General features: G+C 42.3%; 1 protein-coding gene across 1 annotated transcript in view; it reads right to left on the bottom strand.

Annotated features, from left to right (window-relative positions):
• LOC136621635 (flavin-containing monooxygenase 5-like) overlaps positions 1-20,656 on the bottom strand; it is a 72,342-nt gene extending 51,686 nt beyond the window's left edge. Inside the window, exons 1-3 of the mRNA XM_066597269.1 lie at positions 20,577-20,656; positions 1,935-2,085; positions 292-480 (exon numbers count right to left, since the gene is read on the bottom strand). Of these exons, the coding sequence (XP_066453366.1) occupies positions 292-480; positions 1,935-2,066 (321 nt within the window). The 5' untranslated portion in view covers positions 2,067-2,085; positions 20,577-20,656. The remainder of the gene's footprint in view (positions 1-291; positions 481-1,934; positions 2,086-20,576) is intronic.
• Between the last annotated feature and the right edge of the window lie 547 nt (positions 20,657-21,203).

Raw genomic sequence — 21,203 nt, 5'->3', positions numbered from 1 at the left:
GATTTTACTGTTTTGTTTCCTTTAACACTAACCTTCATATGTCTCCAATTTCATGCAAATACTTTTTTTTTCAGATTCCAGAAAAAAATGTGTCATGCCCCATCCGATGGCTTACTGTATGTATAATGCTTTTCTCCTAGAGAAGTATTACTTCTATGTGAGGATCGCTCCAAACTTACGGCAGTACACAACGTATAGGATTCTGTTTGCCACCATCCAAGATCCATGCCGAGTGCATGAGGACTAAATGTTTTAAAATACTGTCTAATGAGAATTGATACTGATTACTACCTTAAGCTTGATATACTTCTGGAGTTGAAACTGTTCAGCATATTGATAGAAATATTCCAGCACTTTGGAGTTATGCATGTAGTTGGGAAAGTCTTCAGGCATTGGGTAGTCGCTGTAGCACATCATTTCCTTAGACGTATTTATAATAACGGACTTGTAAATGCTAGCTCTGGTTTCTTCAGGTTCTTTCTGCATGGGAAAAGATTCACATATTTGCCAGATGTAAAGTTCTATATATTATAAGAAAGTAACTCAACAAAACTACATAGATTGCAGTAACAAAACACCAGAACCAAAACACAATCTATTCACAAGGGGTATAAAGTATTTAATACTAGTATTATTTACATAACTGTATTGAGATTCTTGGTAAAGGAAAGTGAGCGTGCTCATCACATTTTGTCATCAATGGGAAATAAACTCAGTCACAAATGTGGGAGTGCAAATAAGGGAGATGGAATAAATCCTCCACAGTGCCACCTATTGAAAGGCAGCATTCCTTCGAGTCAAAGTGGGACTTTTTATACAAGTCTTGTTACAATGACTGGGAATCAAAAGCAAAGCCAGACTCCATGTACATACAGCTGTTTCCGGGTTATTGCCCATCATCAGTGTACAGTAGGAGTCTGGCTTTTGCTAGTGAGAGGCCTGGGACAGGGGTCAGAAACGCTCTTTTCTCCTTAGGGAGAGCAACTATATACTATAAACTAAGTGAGGAGACTCAAATGGCCACTTTGACTCGAAGGAATGCTGCCTTTCAATAGGTGGCACTGTGGAGGATTTATTCCATCTCCCTTATTTGCATATTACCCAGAGGAGCGTGCGTGGCCATTTGAGTCTCCTCACTTAGTTTATAGTATATAGTTGCTCTCCCTAAGGAGAAAAGAGCGTTTCTGACCCCTGTCCCAGGCCTCTCACTAGCAAAGCCAGACTCCTACTGTACACTGATGATGGGCAATAACCCGGAAACAGCTGTATGTACATGGAGTCTGGCTTTGCTTTTGATTCCCAGTCATTGTAACAAGACTTGTATAAAAAGTCCCACTTTGACTCGAAGGAATGCTGCCTTTCAATAGGTGGCACTGTGGAGGATTTATTCCATCTCCCTTATTTGCATATTACCCAGAGGAGCGTGCGTGGCCATTTGAGTCTCCTCACTTAGTTTATGGTATATAGTTGCTCTCCCTAAGGAGAAAAAATGTGGGAGTGGGATGATTACCAAATGGGACTCCCAAATAAAGAACCATAGGGATAATGAAGAAATATAAAGGGAAAAAATGAAGGTATTTACAGATTTTAATAACTTTACATAAAGAACTATATGATGTATGATTATTGAGATAGGAAAACCCCTTTAAGGATGGGAAATGTACTTTAAAGGCATTTATAATAGAGACAACACATCACTTCAGTTCAATACAACATCAAGGTAGTTTAAAAGGGCCGTCTACAACTAGACTCTTTTCTTAAACTGAATTGCCTCATAAGGTCTTGCTCCTTAGGATATAAGTGTCCCAATTTGTGGTGGTCTTATTGTCCTTTCTCTTCCTGTAATGTTGCTATGTGGAATGTATACCATTAATAGAATAGCATATAACTGGGGATCAAAACTGCTTTGGGAAAGAACGAATGTGTGAAAATACCTTAAATCTCCAGAGTCCTCCAATATCATCACTACTTTCGAAGCATGTGGGCTCCAGACCTTCATCAAGACAGCACTTAATTGCAGTTAGTCCACTGGAACCGCCGCCGATCACAGCAACATTCTTAACCATGGTGGTGTGTTGTGTTTAGCTAGACAGAACAGAATACTGTTAGTAAAGTGTGAATATCCTCTCAGGCAATATTTCTAATGCATATTGTCACAACTGCCACTCACTGCATGTGATTTGAATGCAACTGTAAAGAGCTAATTACATTTACATAGTCAATCTTACACTCACCTTTCACTTTAGGCTAAAATGAATTAGACATACCTCAAAGCGCCACTGTGGAGCAGCAAGGAATAAATTTACTGAATGTTAAGATGTAATTTATGTGATTACAAGAGTGATTGCAGGTTACAAAAATGATTTAATAAAAATGACACATCTATAAAAAAGGCAAAGCGTTCTTCAAGCCTGAATAAAATAAAGAATAACAGACCTCGTACTAATAAGATTGGTGACAGATCTTCCAAATGAGAACTGCGAACTTGGGTAGATCTGCAATATTGTGTATCTCCTAAGTTGAACTCTGTCTTTCTATTTGCAATTTTAATGAATCCCAGTCAAACGCCTCAATCCTCTAGTCTAAGTTCATTAATATAATGAAGAGCATGGGTAAGGTAGTAGTGCAGATGAGAGAGGAAATAAAGGGTGGTGCAGCACTGTGGAGAGCTTTATGGATAAGACTGATGAGTTTAAAATATATTCTATAGTGGATGTGTAGTGTCTCAGAACCGGAGTTCCTGCCCCAATTCAGTACAAAGTTGTTGTGTGGTTGCAGAAAACCTATTTCTCAAGTGCATGGTATTGTATGTTGTTTGCACATTGCGTTGCGCTGCATCACACTTGCAAATCTTGCTTAGAATTAAGAAATCCGAAAGTTAACTGTGCAAAATGAACTGGGTTAGCCCCTCCCTTTACCCGGAAGAGAAGGGAGGGGCCAACCCAGCAAGAAGGCAGCCTAGTTGTTTTGCAGAGAGAGAGATTAGCTAGTAGGAGCATCAAGATACTTATCCTAATGATGTAGTAAGCTTACACTAAAGTCCCGTGACGGAGTCACACTTCTAAGGGAGAAGGTTGCACCCTACAGCCTCTGAATTATCAGAAAAACTTCTGGTGATCAAGAATCAAGCCCTAAGAACAAGCCCTTGAATCTTTATTCACTGTGCCAACTTTGTAACACTGCTGTCAGGTTGTGCTGCTGGGATCGGTTGTTCTATATAGATTTCCAACAGCGCAGATAATTGAGCTGGCTGGGTGTTGATTTTCTCCAGCCAGCCAATGCCCACCAGTCTGCTGCACATAAATGCCAGCTCCTATGGTTAGAGGATGTTGGTCATTTTATTCATTCTGTCTTATTGCCACTCAGATCTGGGTGTTATGCAAGTTTAGTCTTGTTTCTCTCACCTTCCCCGAGGACGGTATGGACACTTGTATTTGCTGTCTGCATATTACGCTGACCCGCTCTCCCTTTCCGTTTTATAGGTGTGGCCTTCAGACGTCCGATGTCTTGTGTTTTGTCAGGTGGGAGATGCCTGAGACGGTTCCCTGTATGTCAGTTCGGTGGCTGACTTTTCCCCCTTGGTGTAAGGATTCTTGAACTAGCTATTGTTTAATATCAGTATGTGTGAGAGGTCACAGTGGGGTTCGCGTTCTGTGTTATTGGTGTGAACATCAACGTGTTCTGTGTTTCAGTGCAGGATAAGGGACATGAGGTGCGCACAGTCCTTTTCTGTGTGTAAGTGTTGAACAGTGACATGTCCTGTGTTTTGTGCATCTCTTTAGGTACCTAATCAGGGATAGTCAAGTCCAAGGAGAAAACCATGGGGCCGTCCTCATAAGGATACCAGCCCCACTTTTAGGCAGGGGTTCCCCACTTGCCCTGGGTAGTAAAGGCAGGTTTCTTCTCCTTTCTTTGCCTGGCATGGTGTAATCTGTCCTAACAAATGCTGTGAGTGTTGGTTTTGTTAGGACGTTGCTTAGGCATCTGTGCTGAGGAACTAGTCAGAGAGGGTAAGGCTGAGCAAATGTAAAAGGTGGCTGCTTAGGTGCTCTGCATCGGTTACCTGTCATTTGGGACAGAGCCACAATGACCTCTTTGTAACGTTGTTGTTATTTTCTTTTTATAAATAACAATTTTTGATGCCAGTGCTACATTAGCACAAGAATGTTAAATGTGATACAACTGAGAAATCACAAGAACCAGGGTTTAAAACGTAATAACTTTTTTCCATTTCTTTGTTGATGTCGGAAGCGATCATATATCAGTGGACACATACAAGCCTTTCATTAAAAGTGGTTATTTTTTACATGTTAGAAGTATCATTAACAGGAATAATGTACATGGGCTTCCTCAGGTTACAGACAGAGATGATGCTCTGGGTAACATAGGATAGTCCTGTTAGTTTTCCTTGGGCCGGTTTAATAGGTCTTCAGTGGCGTGAACTGTAAGCAGTATACACCTTCGTTTTGGCCCAGGTTATAAGGTTATGCTGTGGCTCTGCTGTTAGAAATTATAACTCTGTTCTGTATTTGAAGCCCTCTCCTCACGATAAAATGAATATTTCTGTGTTTTACCTCGTGTCACGGCCACCTCGCAGGGACTCTCCTGTGACAAGCCGCAACTTGCCTCCAGATCAACCCTTCTGGTAGCTTCCTGACTATAATGCTTACAGGGATCTTTCTCCTCCTGATAATCCTAACTTACTCTCTATACACGCTAACACTGTCCCTCTCTCTCTTTCTGATGGACACCCAAATATTTTCACTATCTAATGGTCTCACTTGTCTGATTAACTCCTCTCAACTGCACACATGGTTACACTGGCTAGCTATGTAGTTAACTTCTTTAACAGCGGACTTACTGATAAACTCTCTGCTCCCTGTACTGTTCTGATCTGACTGAAATCTCATTGAAAATCTTCTCACTATATATACGACAGGACTCCTCTCCTATCTCTCTCTTCACTCTCCAGAACTGCACGATCAACTGCCTCCCAACTGTCACTCCACTGGCTTGCAGCCAATCCGATCTGAATCTGCAGGCAACCAATGAGAATTATCTGTCCACTTGGTAGATTATAATAATTGTTAATAGCTCTGTCGTAGGGCAAATGAAGTAGTAGTTAACACCTGCTGGTTTTACATAGACTGAGCGCTGCAATTTAAAGGCAAGCCACTTTTGTAGGATCCATTTGGGCCACTGCAATGAGAAATGGAGAAGTGGTACTATTCCAATAGAGGTAGGTATGGTAGGAATGGGTTTAACCTTTTCCTAGTTTGAATTCTTGATGGTGGAATGGTAAGAGTAGTACAAGCATGAAATAGCGAATGCAGCAAAAGCAGGAAATGTACAACCCATATGTAGACATATATAGCATTGACCAAAAAAAACAGCGAATAAGGTGCAACCCTTTGATGAACATGCACATCCACAAATATTGTCAGATACATTTCTCATGTTGTATTAGTAATACCAGCTAAAAAACACATTTTGGAGAAGCAACAAAAGGAAGAAAAAGAGCATGGTGGCTCAGTGGCTAACATTGTTGCCTTGCAGTGATGGAGTCCTAGGTTCAAATCTGACCAAGGACAACATCTGTATTAAATTTGTATGTACACTTTGTGTTTCATCTTGTTCTTTTACTCCTCTACAGAGGGAAAAATTAAAAATAAGCTTGGTGGCTAGCACTGTTGCCTTGCAGCACTAGAGTACTAGGTTCAAATCTGACCAAAAATAACATTTCCATAGAATTTTACAAAGTCCATATAGATGTTATCCTTGGTAAGAACCTATGTTATGAATAACCGTGTGAGTAATTTTTGAAATAAGGAATAAGAATCAAGTTTTTATTTTACAAAACAAAAAGTGTTTGTGAAATGAGCAATTACCCATTAGAGACTGTAATATGCCTTTTTACTGACCTCACTAATGGACTTGAAACCTGCATATGCATCTTTTTGAGCCGGTGGCTTTGCTGACTACTCATTGGCCAGGATCCTGCTCTAATCACCAGATGAAGACAATCCTCAGATCCTGGCAATTTAACCCCTTACATCAATAGCAACTGTAGAATGAAAGCAGATGACAGAGGGAGGGGGCTCCTCTTGTCATCCATCAGTACTAGAGATAAGCGAGCACGCTCTGTTAAGGCAGTTACTTGAGCAACTGCATACTCGTCCGAGCAGGCTCGGGGGGTGGTAAAGAATGAGAGAGATCTCTCACCCCGCATTTGCTCGGACGAGTATGCAGTTACTCAAGAGCGATGCTTGCTCGAGTAACTGCCTTAACCGAGCGGGCTCGCTCATTTCTAATCAACACCTCACAATGTGATTGCAAGATACCAATGGGTTCCCATGGCAGCCAGAAGCTTGACAAAGGCCTCCATGTCTGCAATATAATGCAGCCTATTAGGCCCCTCCTTGTGCAGAGTCTAATAGGCTGCTGTCAAAAGCTTAACAGAATGCACTATATAAGTAATGCAGTGCATTATTCTAGCGATTGAACTATTACATCTTTAGGTCTTCTTCAGGGACTAGAACAGAGTGTTAAAAAGTTTAATTTTAAACTTGTAAGTCTAGTTTTATACATTTTTGCCCACAAAAACCCATTTTAAATTGATAAAATACCAAAAAAGATTTTAAAAAGCAGCACATAATAAGTATTAGGGCTCTTGCCCACGGACGGATATTTTCTGCAGAATAAAAGCTAATAGCGCCCATAACATGCCATTGGAAATCGATTCTTCCTGCACACTTGTGAAAAATAAATTGCAGTTTCTGCAAGCAGAGGAAATTTTTTTTTTTTAAATCGCAGCCGTGTGCAGTGGGCCTTATTGTGTTCATAGGAGCCCAAATAATGAAAATATTTTATTACTTGTTGTACATGGTGAATGTTGTAATAGCTGAAAACGTAATACCAGAATTGCTATTTTCCTTTTGTTTGCCTCAAAAAAATGCAATAAAAAGCAATCTAAACATCACAAGTACCTCAAAACAAAAATGTTATGGGTCTTAGAATGTGGCGACAGCTTTAATCATTTTTCTTTATAAAAACCTGCTTTTATTGTGCTAATAAAAAATAAAACAAATCTATATGAATGTGGTATTGCAATAATCATGCTGATCCAGATAAGAAACTTATGTTAAATTAATGGACTATTGAACACTGTAAAACAAAACCCCAACATAATTGAGGAACTTCTGGATATTTCCACAAAAATGTAATAAAAGATATACAACACATTATATGTACCCCAATGTGGTGAAATTAAAATATACAACTTGTCCCAGAGAAACCAAGTGCTATGTGAATGAGTTATGGCTCTTGCAAAGTGAAAATTGCTTGGTCCTTAAGGGGTTAATGTTTAGTTTGGAGCTAGGCACATACTTTTTCTAATGCTACCGCTCCAGTTCCATCTGTTGCATAATTTAGAGTTGACAACTTTAATAGCAACTGTTCTGGACTTTGCACGCGATATGCAAGCAACATGTGTCTTGGTGGATGGTTCCAAACTTTTTTTGTAAATATAGTGTAAAACTTTTATTACTTATTTTTTGAATGCAGGGAGAGAAAACACATGAATTCTGACATTGAGTGACGCTGTAAAAAAATAAAAATAAAAAACAAACAGCATAAATGACAATACATTTTTTCTGCGGGTCGGTACGATTACAACAATACCAAAAACATTCTAAGTTTATGTTTCTCCACTTTTGCCCAATAAAACCACTTTTTTTGGAAATTATAATTATTTTTGCATTCTTGCCATCCCCTGACCCACTCACCCGCTAGGTTTATCCACACACTTTTTGGGTGCTCTTCTTGAGGAGATATGACACGGCACCAGATCCACATCATAGGCATCTCACGAACTAAGCGAGAAGCCTGCTGCACACTGATGAGGGGCAATCACACTAAAACAGTCTGCCTATGCATGGTTTTCTGGCTTGAGTTCCCCATTCCCAATCATTAATAAGACTTCTTATAAAGTCAGTTTGATTTGAAGAAATGCTGCCATCCAATAGATGGCACTGTGCAGGTATTGTTCCATCTTTCTTATTTGCATTTATCAGTCAAATTACGGCAATTGAAAAACTGGAGATCACAAGATGTACCCATCCTCAGAACCATTATAAAAATGGTGACTGAACGTAGCTACTTTGTAAAAACTATTTTCAATCAAAAACGACACTTGGAGCTTGTTGAGAAATACATGGACTCCTTGGCTACTCTATATACAGAATAGGAATAGCCTTTAATTGACAAATGCTGAAATGGACATAACACTGAAAATGGGTCTGTAGAAGATCTCCATATAAACCTAATGTGTAGGCATATTCAGATTTGACAAAATGTGGTATCCTTATCCTCCCCTCCTCCCCTGTACCCCTCCACATTTCCCCCTCCACACGCCTTCCTAAACCTTACCTCCCTCTCTCAGGTCTCCCCTGCCTCTAATTTTTGTGTTTCATAACCCTTTTTTAAAAATTTCACATATATATGATTTATATATTAAGTGTTTCCTTTTACAAAAAGCTAAGAAACTAGAAAATGTTATGTGCACAATTAACACTGGATGTTATGGACTAACACCATTAACATAGTGCAATTTCTTTTCTGTAATCATATGATATGTACAATGTTTCTTTGAATAAAAATTTATTGAATGAGATAAAAGATCCATCAAGAACAATGGACATGTCTACTGCAGATATAGCCAAGAAATTTGAGAAATTTTATAAAACTTTATATAAAACTTTATCTGATAATGATAACCTTGCGCCATTTTTCCATAACACTATCCCTGGAGCCTCATTAGCATTCTTAAAGATTCTTAGACTGCCACAACTGTATGATAAGGATTTATCCATTTTATTGCACCCATTCTCCACCCCTGAGGTGGCTGCAATTCTTGTCTCCATCCTAAATGAGGAGAGTCAAGGCCCAGATGACTTAACAATTTTATACTGCAAGAAATTCTGTAAGATACTCCTTCCAATTTTCACAAAGCTCTTCAATTCTCTTATAATGGAGGCAAACCTCCATAAACAAACCTTAGAAGTCTTTTTAACCCAAATACCAAAGGATTATGCAGCAATTATAACTCTCTGTTGAACACGGATCTCAAATTATGGGCAAAACTCATTGCCCAATGCATTTCCCCCTACTCACTAAAATTATACACCCAAATCAAGGAGGTTTTGTGCCAAACAGGGAGGGTAAACTTAACATGTCCCATATAATTAATGCTATTCATTATACGAAAACAAAAAAAAATACTGATTGTACTTCTCGGGATGGATGCTGAAAAAGCTTTCAACGGAGTGAACTGGGAATACATGAGATGCTCACTTATAAAACGTGGCTTCCCATACCAGCTAAATAGGGCTTTTTTTTTTACCTTTTACTCTAACCACTCAGCTAGAATACACATCAAAAATGGTACTACAAGACAAGGCTCTATCCCTTACACTATTTATCTTACTGATAGAGACTAGAGATGAGCGAGCACCAAAATGCTCGGGTGCTCGTTACTCGGGACGAACTTTTCGCGATGCTCGAGGGTTCGTTTCGAGTAACGAACCCCATTGAAGTCAATGGGCGACCTGAGCATTTTTGTATATCGCCGATGCTCACTAAGGTTTTCGTTTGTGAAAATCGGGGCAATTCAAGAAAGTGATGGGAACGACACAGCAACGGATAGGGCAGGCGAGGGGCTACATGTTGGGCTGCATCTCAAGTTCCCAGGTCCCACTATTAAGCCACAATAGCGGCAAGAGTGCCCCCCCCCCCCATCAGCATAAAGGTCGTTCTCCTCAGAGAAGAACGATGTTAGCCCATTGAATTCAATGGAGCCAGCAATACAGCAGGTTCCACTGAAAGCAATGGGCTGCCGGCGATCGCGGGATGAATTGTCGGGAAGGGCTTAAATATATAAGCCCTTCCCTGCAATTCATCCAGAAATGTGTTACAATAAAAATATATGCCGTTGTATAAGGCGACGGGGCGTATAAGACGACCCCCCAACTGTCACCTTATACGCCGGTAATACAGCGGAGCAAAGAATAAAAATCATTACTCACTTCACCGGGCGTTCTGCGGTGCTCCTGCAGGCTGTCGCTCCCTCCTGGTCCCAGGCAGAGCATTGCTTTCTGGACGCAGTGGTTGAAATCCCCGCCTCCAGAAACACACGTGCCTTCAGCCAATCACAGCCATTCAATGACATCATTGTCATTCGCTGTGATTGGCTGAAGGCACGTGTGTTTCTGGAGGCGGGGATTTAAAGCCCTTCGTAGAGAAAGCAATGCTCTGCCGGGGACCAGGAGGGAGCGACAGCCTGCAGGAGCACCGCAGAACGCCCGGTGAAGTGAGTAATGATTATTATTCTTTGCTCCGCTGTATTACCGGCGTATAAGGTGACAGTTGGGGGGTCGTCTTATACGCCCCGTCGCCTTATACGCTGGTATATATTTTTATTGTAACACATTTCTGGATGACTTGCAGGGAGGGGCTTCTATATTTAAGCCCTTCCCGACAATTCATCCCGTGCACGCTGGCAGCCCATTGCTTTCAGTGGAACCTGCTGTATTGCTGGCTCCATTGAATTCAATGGGCAAACATTGTTCTTCTCTGCCACAGCTGTTACAGCTGTGGCAGAGAAGAATGATTTGTCTTCTATATGTTCTCAATGGGGTCGGCGCTGCTGCCGCCGGCCCCATTGAGCGCATATAGAGAAGAGAACAGAAATCGCAGATCGCACATAGGTGCGATCTGCGATTTCTATGGCCTAAGAAGGACCGTTGGGGTTCTTGAAACCTAAAATCACTCCTAACACTCTCCCTATAGCAGCTCCGGCATCAACAACACTTTCCCTGAACTATGTCAGAATGCATCTGTGGCGAGCCGCGGGAGGGGCAGATTTTAATACTCGGGTGACACCTAATCTCGCCAGCCACTCACTGCAGGGGGGTGGTATAGGGCTTGAACGTTGCAGGGGGAAGTTGTAATGCCTTCCCTGTCTTTCTATTGGCCAGAAAAGCGCGCAAATTTCTCAGGGAAGAAAATGAAAGTAACCCGAACATCGCGTGGTACTCGTCACGAGCATCTCGAACACCCTAATACTCGAACGAGTATCAAGCTCGGACGAGTATGCTCGCTCCTCTCTAATAGAGACCTTGTATCAGGACTTGAACTTAGGACATTCCATGCTGCAGATGGTTTCTCTCTCCAGTGAGCTATCCAGCTTGCTGGACAAGCTCATCTGCTGATGCTAGCATTGTCATTGCTCTTGTTAAATCCTATTCCCGTCTTCCTGTCCTGGCCTTGCCCTGCTTCTAATCAGGCTCACTTTAAAAGCCTGACCCTGCCACTACACCAGTGGGTGATTATTGTGTTTACAACCGGGATCAAACTCCTTTTCCCTTTCTCCACAACAAGCGACCTGGGACTTCCTGATACTGACCTCTAACTTCCCTTCTGATAATGCTACCTGCCTCCTCCATTTGTACCGCGACCTGAGACTTCCTGGTAAAGACTACTGGCTATCTCTATTACTACACCTTAGGTTCCTTTCAAGTGCCAGATGTTACAAAATAATGGGGCCCAAAACATGGAGCTCGTAGTGACTGCCCTGCAGAAGCAAGTTACAGAGCTCCAGGAATTTTTTTCCTGCTTTCAAAAGAAGTTTTCTGGGTTACAGGTACTGGTGCTGGAGCAACAAAAGAAAATAATCAGTTTACAGAGGCAACTTCTGAGCTTGCATCAGTCAGGCTCAGATGTCCGCATGCAACTGCCAGCAAACTTTGGCAGGGATCACCATCAGTATTGAGCTTTTCTGAACCAATGCTAAATCTATTTCCAGATGTAGCCCACCTTGTTCACCAGTGACAGGAAGAAGGTATTTTTTTTTTATCAACAACCTCCTGATTGATGAGACACTTACATTGCATTGCCTTTGATGGATGGGTAGCAGCACTCACCCCTTCATGAATGGGTGAGTGTTGCCTCTGATTGGCTGAGCGCAGGGACCAATTTAGAGGCATCCATCAGCTGCCATTCAATAGCTGAGAGCTGCCTCTGATTAGTCACAGTGCTCAGCCAATCAGAGGCAGCCCATTCAACAGATGGGGGTTTTAAATCCCCGCCTGCTGAATACTCCTCAGAGCAGTGCAGGAGAAGAGCAGGCTGGACGCGGCTGAGCTCCAGCAGCTGAAGAAATGTGAGTATTTTTTTAATTTTATTTTTATCACCATTTTTTGTTGTTTTTCAGGGAAGGGATTATATTTAAAGCCCTTCCCTGAAAAACAATTACAGGATACTGGCAGCTGGATCCCCTACCGCGGCTGTCATCTGTGACAGCTGTGGTAGGGAATTCTTTATTCCCCGCAGGCATGAAGAATACCTTTGCTGCATCTGTCACAGATGTGGCAGGTGCAACAGGGAATTCTTTTTCCTCGCGGGGAAGAAGGAAATCTCTCTGCATGCGGCAGATGTGTTCTTCATCCGATCGGGGACACGGCAGTGGTGGAAAGGGAAGTTTTAAAAAAAAATTTTTTACATCAAAATTCTTATTTTTCAGGGAAGAGCTTATATGTAAAGCTCTTCCCTAAAAAACAATTCAGGGGTGTCAGCAGATCATTGTCTTTAATTGAGCCGCCAGCAGCAGCCGCGACTCTATTGAAGACAATGCGTGCATTTCCTATGGTGCACGCATGTCCTATCTTTACAGGCACGCACCTGTAAAACACGGACATGTGAACATACCATAGGGAGTGCATTGGTTCTAATAGAAGTGTGTTTTTGTTCGGGTGTATGCATGCACAAAAACGCGCTCTTGTGAAGTCACCCTAAATCCAGATAACCAATTCTTTTTATTGTCCAACGACTTCTTTTTGAACATATCTCTTAGCACTTAGCCCATTTATGAAAGGCACTATTAACCCTTTCCAAACCACGGTCTGACTTCTTCCAACATTCTTATTGAAGCCTGTACAGCTCCAATATCAAAAGACGTCCGTCAGGGTATTCTTACTGTATATTACTGGCCGGTCTGTTGTCGGGGGCCTCTTCGGCATATCACATACTGCAGTACGGGCTCTAGCCAGGTGATGGCACCATTGTAAAATAGCAGAAAGAGAAAGCCCCCTAGGAAATCGTGAATCCAAAATTGGATTGCAAAGGGTTAAGCTCTTAAGATCCTTATGGCTAAAAAACATCTGATCATCTTAAACTCTCACTTCTGGCCCATGCCTCATTGATCCTATCCACCCTAGCTAATAGACTACCAAGAACAGTTAACTTAAATGAATTCAAGTCTCAAGGTCCAGATGAATTACATCCTAGGATACTAAAGGAAACAGAAGAGGAAATTGCTGAGCCACTTGCCCTTATCTTTGAAAATTCCTGGAGAACAAGAGAAGTCCCAGAAAATTGGAAAAGGGCAACTGTTGTCCTTATCTTCAAAAAAAGAGAAGAAGGTGGATTCAGGGAACTACAGGACAGTAAACCTGACTTCTATAGCGGGAAATATCTTTGAACAAATTATTAAACAGCATGTATGCAAGTACTTGGATAAAAATTGAGCAATTAAGCAGAGGGTTAGTAACAAACAAGTCATGCCAGACAAATCTAATTTTCTTTTATGACAGAATCATCGACTGGGTTGATCAGGGAAATGCGGTGGATATAGTATATCTTGACTTTAGTAAAGCATTTTACAAAGTATCTCATACTATACTTATTGAAAAATTGACTAAATATGGAATTGACAAGGAACCTGTTAGGTGGATTCACAACTGGCTGAGTGATCGTACTCAAAGAGTGGTTATAAATGGCTGCACATCCAAGTGGAATAATGTATCAAGTGGGGTACCACTTTCCTAGGCCCAGTGTTGTTCAACATTTTTATAAATGATCTGGAGGAGGGAATTGAAGGGAAGCTGATGAAATTTGTGATGGCACAAAGCTAGGAGGTATAGCTAACACTAGGGAAGAGAGAGGATTCAAAAAGATCTAGAAAAACTTGAACCGTGGGCGTCGACTAACAGAATGATATTTAACAAGAAGAAACGCAAAATCCTACATCTGGGAAAGAAAAATGTAAAAAAGCACATACAGAATGGCAGGAATTGGGCTAAGCAGCAGCACATGTGAAAAAGAGTTGGGTATACTAATAGATCATAGACTGAACATGAGTCAACAATGTAATGCAGCAGCCAAAATGGCGAACACAATTCTGGGACGTATTAAGAGAAACATAGTCTGGATCACGTGAGGTAATTATTCTCCTCTACTCTTCCTTTGTCAGACCTCATCTGGAATACTGTGTCCAATTCTGGGCACCCCACTTTAAAAAAGACAAACAAACTGAAGCAATTTCAGAGAAGAGTTACCAAGATGGTGACCGGTCTGCAAATCATATCCTATGAGGAACGGTTAAAGGATCTGGGAATGTTGAGCTTGCAAAAAAGAAGGCTGAGAGGAGAATTAATAGCTGTCTTCAAATATCTGAAGGGTTGTCACAGTGCAGAGGGATCAGCCCTATTCACATTTGCACAACGAAAGACCAGATGCAATGGGATGAAACTGAAAGGGAGGGGACCGATATTAGATATTAGAAAAAACTTTCTGACGGTGAGGGTGATCAATGAGTGGAACAGGTTACTACATAAGGGGGTGGGGGGGGGGAGTTCTCCTTCAATGGAATTCTTCAAACAAAGGCTGAACAAATATCTGTCTGGGATGATTTAGTGAATTCTGCACTGATCAGGAGGTTGTACCAGAAGCCCCAGGAGGTGCCTTCCAACTGTACTATTCTATGAGTCTGTAAACAAAGTATGTGGGACCTCCTACACATTCTTTCCGTATGAGGTGTTTGTGGAAACACTCAATTCAGGCCTTTAAAAAACTATTTGCCCACCATCTTAATTTACACTGCAAAATTCCTCATCTCACTATACTTCAGAAAGAAAGAAGTACCCACATTGCCTCAATGTAGATAGGGTGTCACAGACAAAGTTGCTGCCTGGGAATTGGGAACAAGGTTCAACTTTTTGAAGTTATGGCTAGCATGGTTAAACTATCTAGAGAAAGTAAGCTAATAAGCCAACTCGAGCCAACATATGTCCAAGTGTTGCTCTTAACCTAACTCACTATTAAATATTAAATATATTTGTTAGTTATTAGGACCAACTGCTTACAGATCCCTCTTTGCATGTTTACACTCAATAAAAAGAGATTGTTTAAAAAGAAAAAAGAAAAACTGCTATTGAACATGGCTTTCTTACAAGCTAAAAAAAGCCACAAAAAAGTATGTGTGTAGGTAATCATACTGATATATCTATCCAATGGCAACAGGGGCATAGCTGAGGGGGTAGGGGGTTAGTGGTGGTGGTGGGGCGGGGGGGGGGGGGGGGGAGGTAGGGGTGTTGCGGAGCACATGCCCCAGGCACAGTGAGAATTGAAGGAACGTGAGGCACCTGGCTTCACTGTAATTTTATGAGAAACCTTTCATCAACAGTAGCAATTTTGATCTCTTATCTGTCCTGTCAGCTGATGTCATCAATCACTCACAGCTCCTGGCAAGGTTCTGCACACAGCATAACTTCGCTTACCACCCTCCACCTGGCTCCAGACTTATAGTGTCTTTACTCCTGCATTGAGCCACTGCTTCCTCCTCAACTTCTAGTGTACTCAAGCCCCTATTTGTCTGTGCCCCAGTATTTTGGGTAAGCCAGATAGTTAATATACCATGTGTACTGTGCCTACCGTGTGCATAATATATACATACACAGAACCCTAATTTCAAAAAAGCCGAGATGCTGTATAAAATGCACAAAAATGTATAAAACAAAAGAATGCATTTAACTATTTAATTCACAACAGAACATAGAACACATATCAGAAGGTGAAAGGGAGACATTCTTCCATTTTATTTCAGAAAATTCACTCAATTAGAAATTCGTGGCAACAACATATTTCATAAGATTTGGGACAGGGCTGTGTCTGCCACTGTGTAGCATCCTCTTTTCTTTTTACAACAATCTGAAAATATCTGGCAAGTGAGACCAATTGCTGGAGTTTTGGGAGAGGAATGTTGATTCTAGCTTCTCAACAATCCTGGGTCATCATTGCCAGATTTTTAATTTCAAAATATTTTCTATTGGGCAAAGGTCTGGACTGCAGGCAGGCCAGTTCAGCATCCAGACTCTTCTTTTGCGAAGCCATGCTGTTGTGATGGATGCAGTATGTGGTTTAGAATTGTCTTGCTGAAATATTAAAGGTCTTCGCTGAAAGAGACATTGTGTAAATGGGAGAATATGTTGTTCTAAAACATCTATATATTGCTCAGCATTGATAGTGCCTTTGAAGATGTGTAAGCTGCTTATGCTATGGGCAATAATGTAACCCCACACCATCAGAGATGCAGGCTTCTGAGCTGTGCACTATTTCGGTAACAAGCAGGATGGTTCCTCTCCTCTAGAGCCCATAGGAAACTGTCTGTGGTTCCAAAAAAGAATTTAAAATTTTAATTCATATGATCACAGAATAGTTCTCTATTTTGCCTCAGTTCATTTTAAATGAGCTTTGGCCCAGAGAAGACGCTGGTGTTTCTAGATTCTGTTGGCTCATGGCTTTTTCTTTGCATGATACAACTGTAACTTGCATTTGTGGATCTCACTGTGTTTAAAGACAATGATTTATAGAAGTATTCCTGAGCTAATGCAGTGATTTGCATTACAGAATCATGTAGTGACGCCTCAGAGCCCGCAGATCTTGAGCATCCAATATTGACCATTGGCTTTGTCCTTTGTATGCATAAATTTCATAAGATTCTCTGACTCTTTTGATGCTATTATGTATGGTAGATGGTGGGGTATTTAAAGTCTTCACAATTTTATATTAAAGGGGTTGTCCAGCCACGCCGGGTTGTCCAGCCACGCCTTTAACTAAGCATCCTAACAAACAGCATACAGGGGCTCAAACTGTCAGGCAGATCAGCTGTAATGTCTGTTTCTTACTTTGATATTGGATGTTCAATGCAGCTTTCAAAGACGGCGCCATTGTGCTGCCTTCCCACAAGGCCCTGCGCTCTTCCTCTTCTGTGTGCGCGCTCCAGATGGCAGCAGGACACATACACGTGAAAAAGCAGGTTTCCTGGTCTGGCACAGCTCCCATCCTTGACACGCCCATGCCTCGCCCGCCTCTATTGAACCAATCTACAGTCTCTCCCAGCCCAGTCCCCGCTGCCTCTAAGTCCCTCTACAGCACAACATGTTCTGCTGCACAGTGTACTTAGAGGGGGCAGGGCCAGGAGAGACTGTCTATATACACTGATGGTTCAGGATAAAATCCTCCACCATAAGAGTTCAATGTAAACAGCAGTCGTTCAGTACTGAATGGCCGCTGTGTAAAGTAAATCGAGAGGGGCAAGGGAGAGTGTGGAGAGAAATCTCCTGCAGCCACCCCTCTGTAAAACAAGGATACTCAACGCAACAAGTACACTGACAGCCCCCCCCCCCTTCACCCCCATGGTGACTTGTTATCAGCACCCCTCACTCTCTTTCCCCGGTGACTAGTTGTCAGCACCCCTCCCCCCCATGGCTACTGCTTGTTGGCACCCCTCCCCATGCGGCAATTACTTATCGGCACCCCTCCCACCTCTCCCCGCTAGCAACTAGTTGTCAGCACACACCCCCACGGCAACTAGTTGTCCGCACCCCTTGCTGCTGTGACTACTTGTCAGCATCACTCCACATGGCAAGTATTTGTCAGCCCTCCCCCCGGTGACTATTTTTCAGCACCCCTCCCCCCACATGGCAACTAGTTGTCAGCACCCTTCCCCCACAGTGACTAGCTGTTAGAACCCCCCCCCCCCCAACTACTTGTTAGCTCCCCCCTGCGTTGACTACTTGTCAGCACCCCTTCTCCTCGCGGCGACTACTTGTCAGCACCCCTCCCTCCCACAGCGACTAGTTGTCAGCACCCCTCACCCTAACCCCCACCCACGGCAACTGGTTGTCAGCACCCCAACCATTCACAATAGTCACAGCTCACCCCCTCCCCTCCCTGCACAGACAGGATTTCACTGAGATGAGACACTTATATATAGATAACACAGACCCATGATTCACAATAGTCACAGCTCACCTCCTCCCCTCCCTGCACAGGTGAGATTACACTGAAAGGAGAAACCTATATACAGATAAAACAGCAGCCACCATTAACAATAGTCACAGCTCACCTCCTCCCCTCCCTGCACCGGCAGGATTACACTGAGATGAGATAACTAAATATAGATAACACAGGATCCAACATTTACAATAGTTACAGCTCACCTCCTCACCTCCCTGCACAGGCAGGATTACACTAGGTGGGTGGGTGGCTGCACCAGTAATACTACCACCCCCCACCTCCGAGCAACAAGTTATGACAGTCCCAACTTTCCTACCCATGTGTGACAACTTATGACAGCTGCCCCACCCCCATCCCCGTGCAACAAGTTATGACAGCCCCCCTGCCCCACCCCCTGTGTGAAAAGTTATGACAGCCCCTCTCCCACCTGCTGTGCAACAAGTTATGACAGCACCCACTACCCCCACTGCAAAAAGTTATGACAGCCCCACTCACCCTCCCCCCATAAGAGTTGACACCCCCCCCCCCCCCAACCATCACCCCTGGCCAGTACATTGACAGCCCGCCCCTCTATCCCCGCAAGTACATTGACAGCACAACCCCCCCAACACCCCTCCTGCAAGTACATTGACAGCACCCCCCCCCACCACCACAAGTACATTGAAAGTCCACCCCCCCCTCCCCTGGCCAGTACATTGACAGCCCGCCCCACCCAGTACATTGACAGCACCTCCCCCTAGGCTGCTATAGTTACCCTCTGCCACTTGAGTCACTGCTGGATGCTTCTGATCATGATCGCGGCTGTCCAAGAATGAAGCGCGATACTGTGTATGCGCAAACTACACAGGCTTGTCTACGGGCTGAGATGCTCTACTGCGCATGCCCGAGTGGAGAAGCCAGCTGGAAGAATTTGTCAGATCCAAGGACAAAGGGATTATCAACACGAGGGGGGGGGAGGGGCACCCCTGTAGGCAGGTATATAACTTATATATGGCTCATATACAATGCACAATGTATATTACAAAGAGCATTGTAATGGTCATACTGAAGTGCATACATATACTTCACACAATGGGACTACCCCTTTAAGAAACATTTTTCTGAAATTGTTCCACAATTTTTAGGTGCAGTTTATCACAGATTGGCGAACCTTTGCTTTGAAAGACTCTACCTCCCTAACATGCCCCTTTTTATATACAATCAAATAAATTGAGCCTCCAGCTGTTTTTCATTAGTACCACTTACTAGAGATGAGCGAACCTACTCGGCCACGGCCCTTTTTCGCCCGAGTACCATGATTTTCGAGTACTTCTGTACTCGGGCGAAAAAATTCGGGGGGCGCCGTGGGTGAGTGGGGGGTTGCAGCGGGGAGTGTGGGGGGAGAGGGAGAGAGAGAGGGATCCCCCCTGTTCCCCGCTGCTACCCTTGGCGCTGCCACGCCTCCCCCCGCCCCCCACATCTTTTCATCCGAGTACTGAAGTACTCAAAAATCGCGGTGCTCGATCGAGTAATTACTCGAAACGAGTACGTTCACTCATCTCTACCACTTACCTTTTCAGCCTTTTGTTAACACTTTTTAAGATGTGTTGCTGCCATCAATTTCCTAAATAAGTTGATTTTTTTACAATTGAAATAGAAACATGTTTTACTTTCACCTTATAAAATATGGTTATATGAGAATTCTAAATCATTACTTTTTTATGTTTATGTACATTTACAGTATCCCAACTTTTTTGGAATTGGAGTTGTAGATATATTATTATATATAGTATATGAGAGCAGTGCCTATTTACATGTGATCTGCCAGCAGTGTACCAACTCCATTGACTTCCTATTCCTATTGATCCCACAGACCACTCCATGCAGCAACAAAAGAGGAAGGCGCAGAGCCCTCAGAGGAGTGCTTCTGCCTATTTATTTTAGTAATTAGTGTGGGGTCTCAGCACCTGGTTTACCACCAATCAATACGTAATCACTGTGAAGTTTTTAAAAAATTGTATTACTGAAAGATTTAGAAGGAAAAAAACTCAGAATGGTAGGAACTCCTGAAGCTTAATGTTTTGGGGAGGGGTGCTGCTGCATGAAATTCTCATGAAAGACTCATATACATTCTTCTACATAACATTTTTGTATTGTAAAGCATCTGCATATAGTATTGCTCTTGTCCTATAATAATAATAATCATAAACTCTTTTATATATATCGCTGACTTATTTTATAGGGAATGTAATTAGAGGAAGCAACAAAAATAAAATGAATATTTATATAAAAAATAATGAAAACAAATATACAGATCTACAATGAAGACAAATGATTTTTACCATAAGAGCTTACAATCAAAGAAGCCAGATATAAAACTCTACTGCACAGATATTAAAGAAAAAAATAACTGTGAATCCTAAATCCCCTTAACAGTTATATATTAATGAACTCAAATCACTTACCCTAATATCTCCAAGACTTCTTTTGGAATGCTCTTCTTGACTAGCTACTCGTTTTAACACTCCTCCCTCCACCTATGTCATGTAGAAAACAAACATAAAAGCTGGAGGGCTACATTCTTTAGTGTTAACCCCTTTCCAATCCATTTCCCTGCCACCCGCACACTCCCAGCTCTTAATTATTTGGGGTGGAAAAGCACATTGTGGATTCCTTGGAACTACTCAACAGAAACATTAAAATGATCTGTCATGATGATCTTATTAGCAATTTTTTTGAAAGTTAAACATGAGTTATGAGTGTTTCATATCAGGAAGATGATTTGTAATAATCCTGTAAATATATGAATATTAATATAACATACAATTATATAATAAAACTACTCGTCTCTAGATTCTCTAATGATAGATAGATAGATAGATAGATATCCCTGTAATATAGTGCCATACAGAGACGTCTTATAACTGTATACAATGTGTATAGCACATGTTTCTAACAGTATACATAACAGCGCTCCAATGTGAGTGGCTGTTCTGGACATGCATGTTAGTGCTTAGTCACACGGACGCATTCGGGCGCCGATGTGCCCGTCTTCCTGCATGAAGAAGATGGCCACACTGCAGTTACGGATG

Source organism: Eleutherodactylus coqui, chromosome 3 (genome assembly GCF_035609145.1).
Source record: "Eleutherodactylus coqui strain aEleCoq1 chromosome 3, aEleCoq1.hap1, whole genome shotgun sequence".
NCBI classification, from domain to species: domain Eukaryota; kingdom Metazoa; phylum Chordata; class Amphibia; order Anura; family Eleutherodactylidae; genus Eleutherodactylus; species Eleutherodactylus coqui.
Note: the sequence above shows the minus strand (reverse complement) of the source record. Positions and strands in the feature narration are given on the sequence as shown.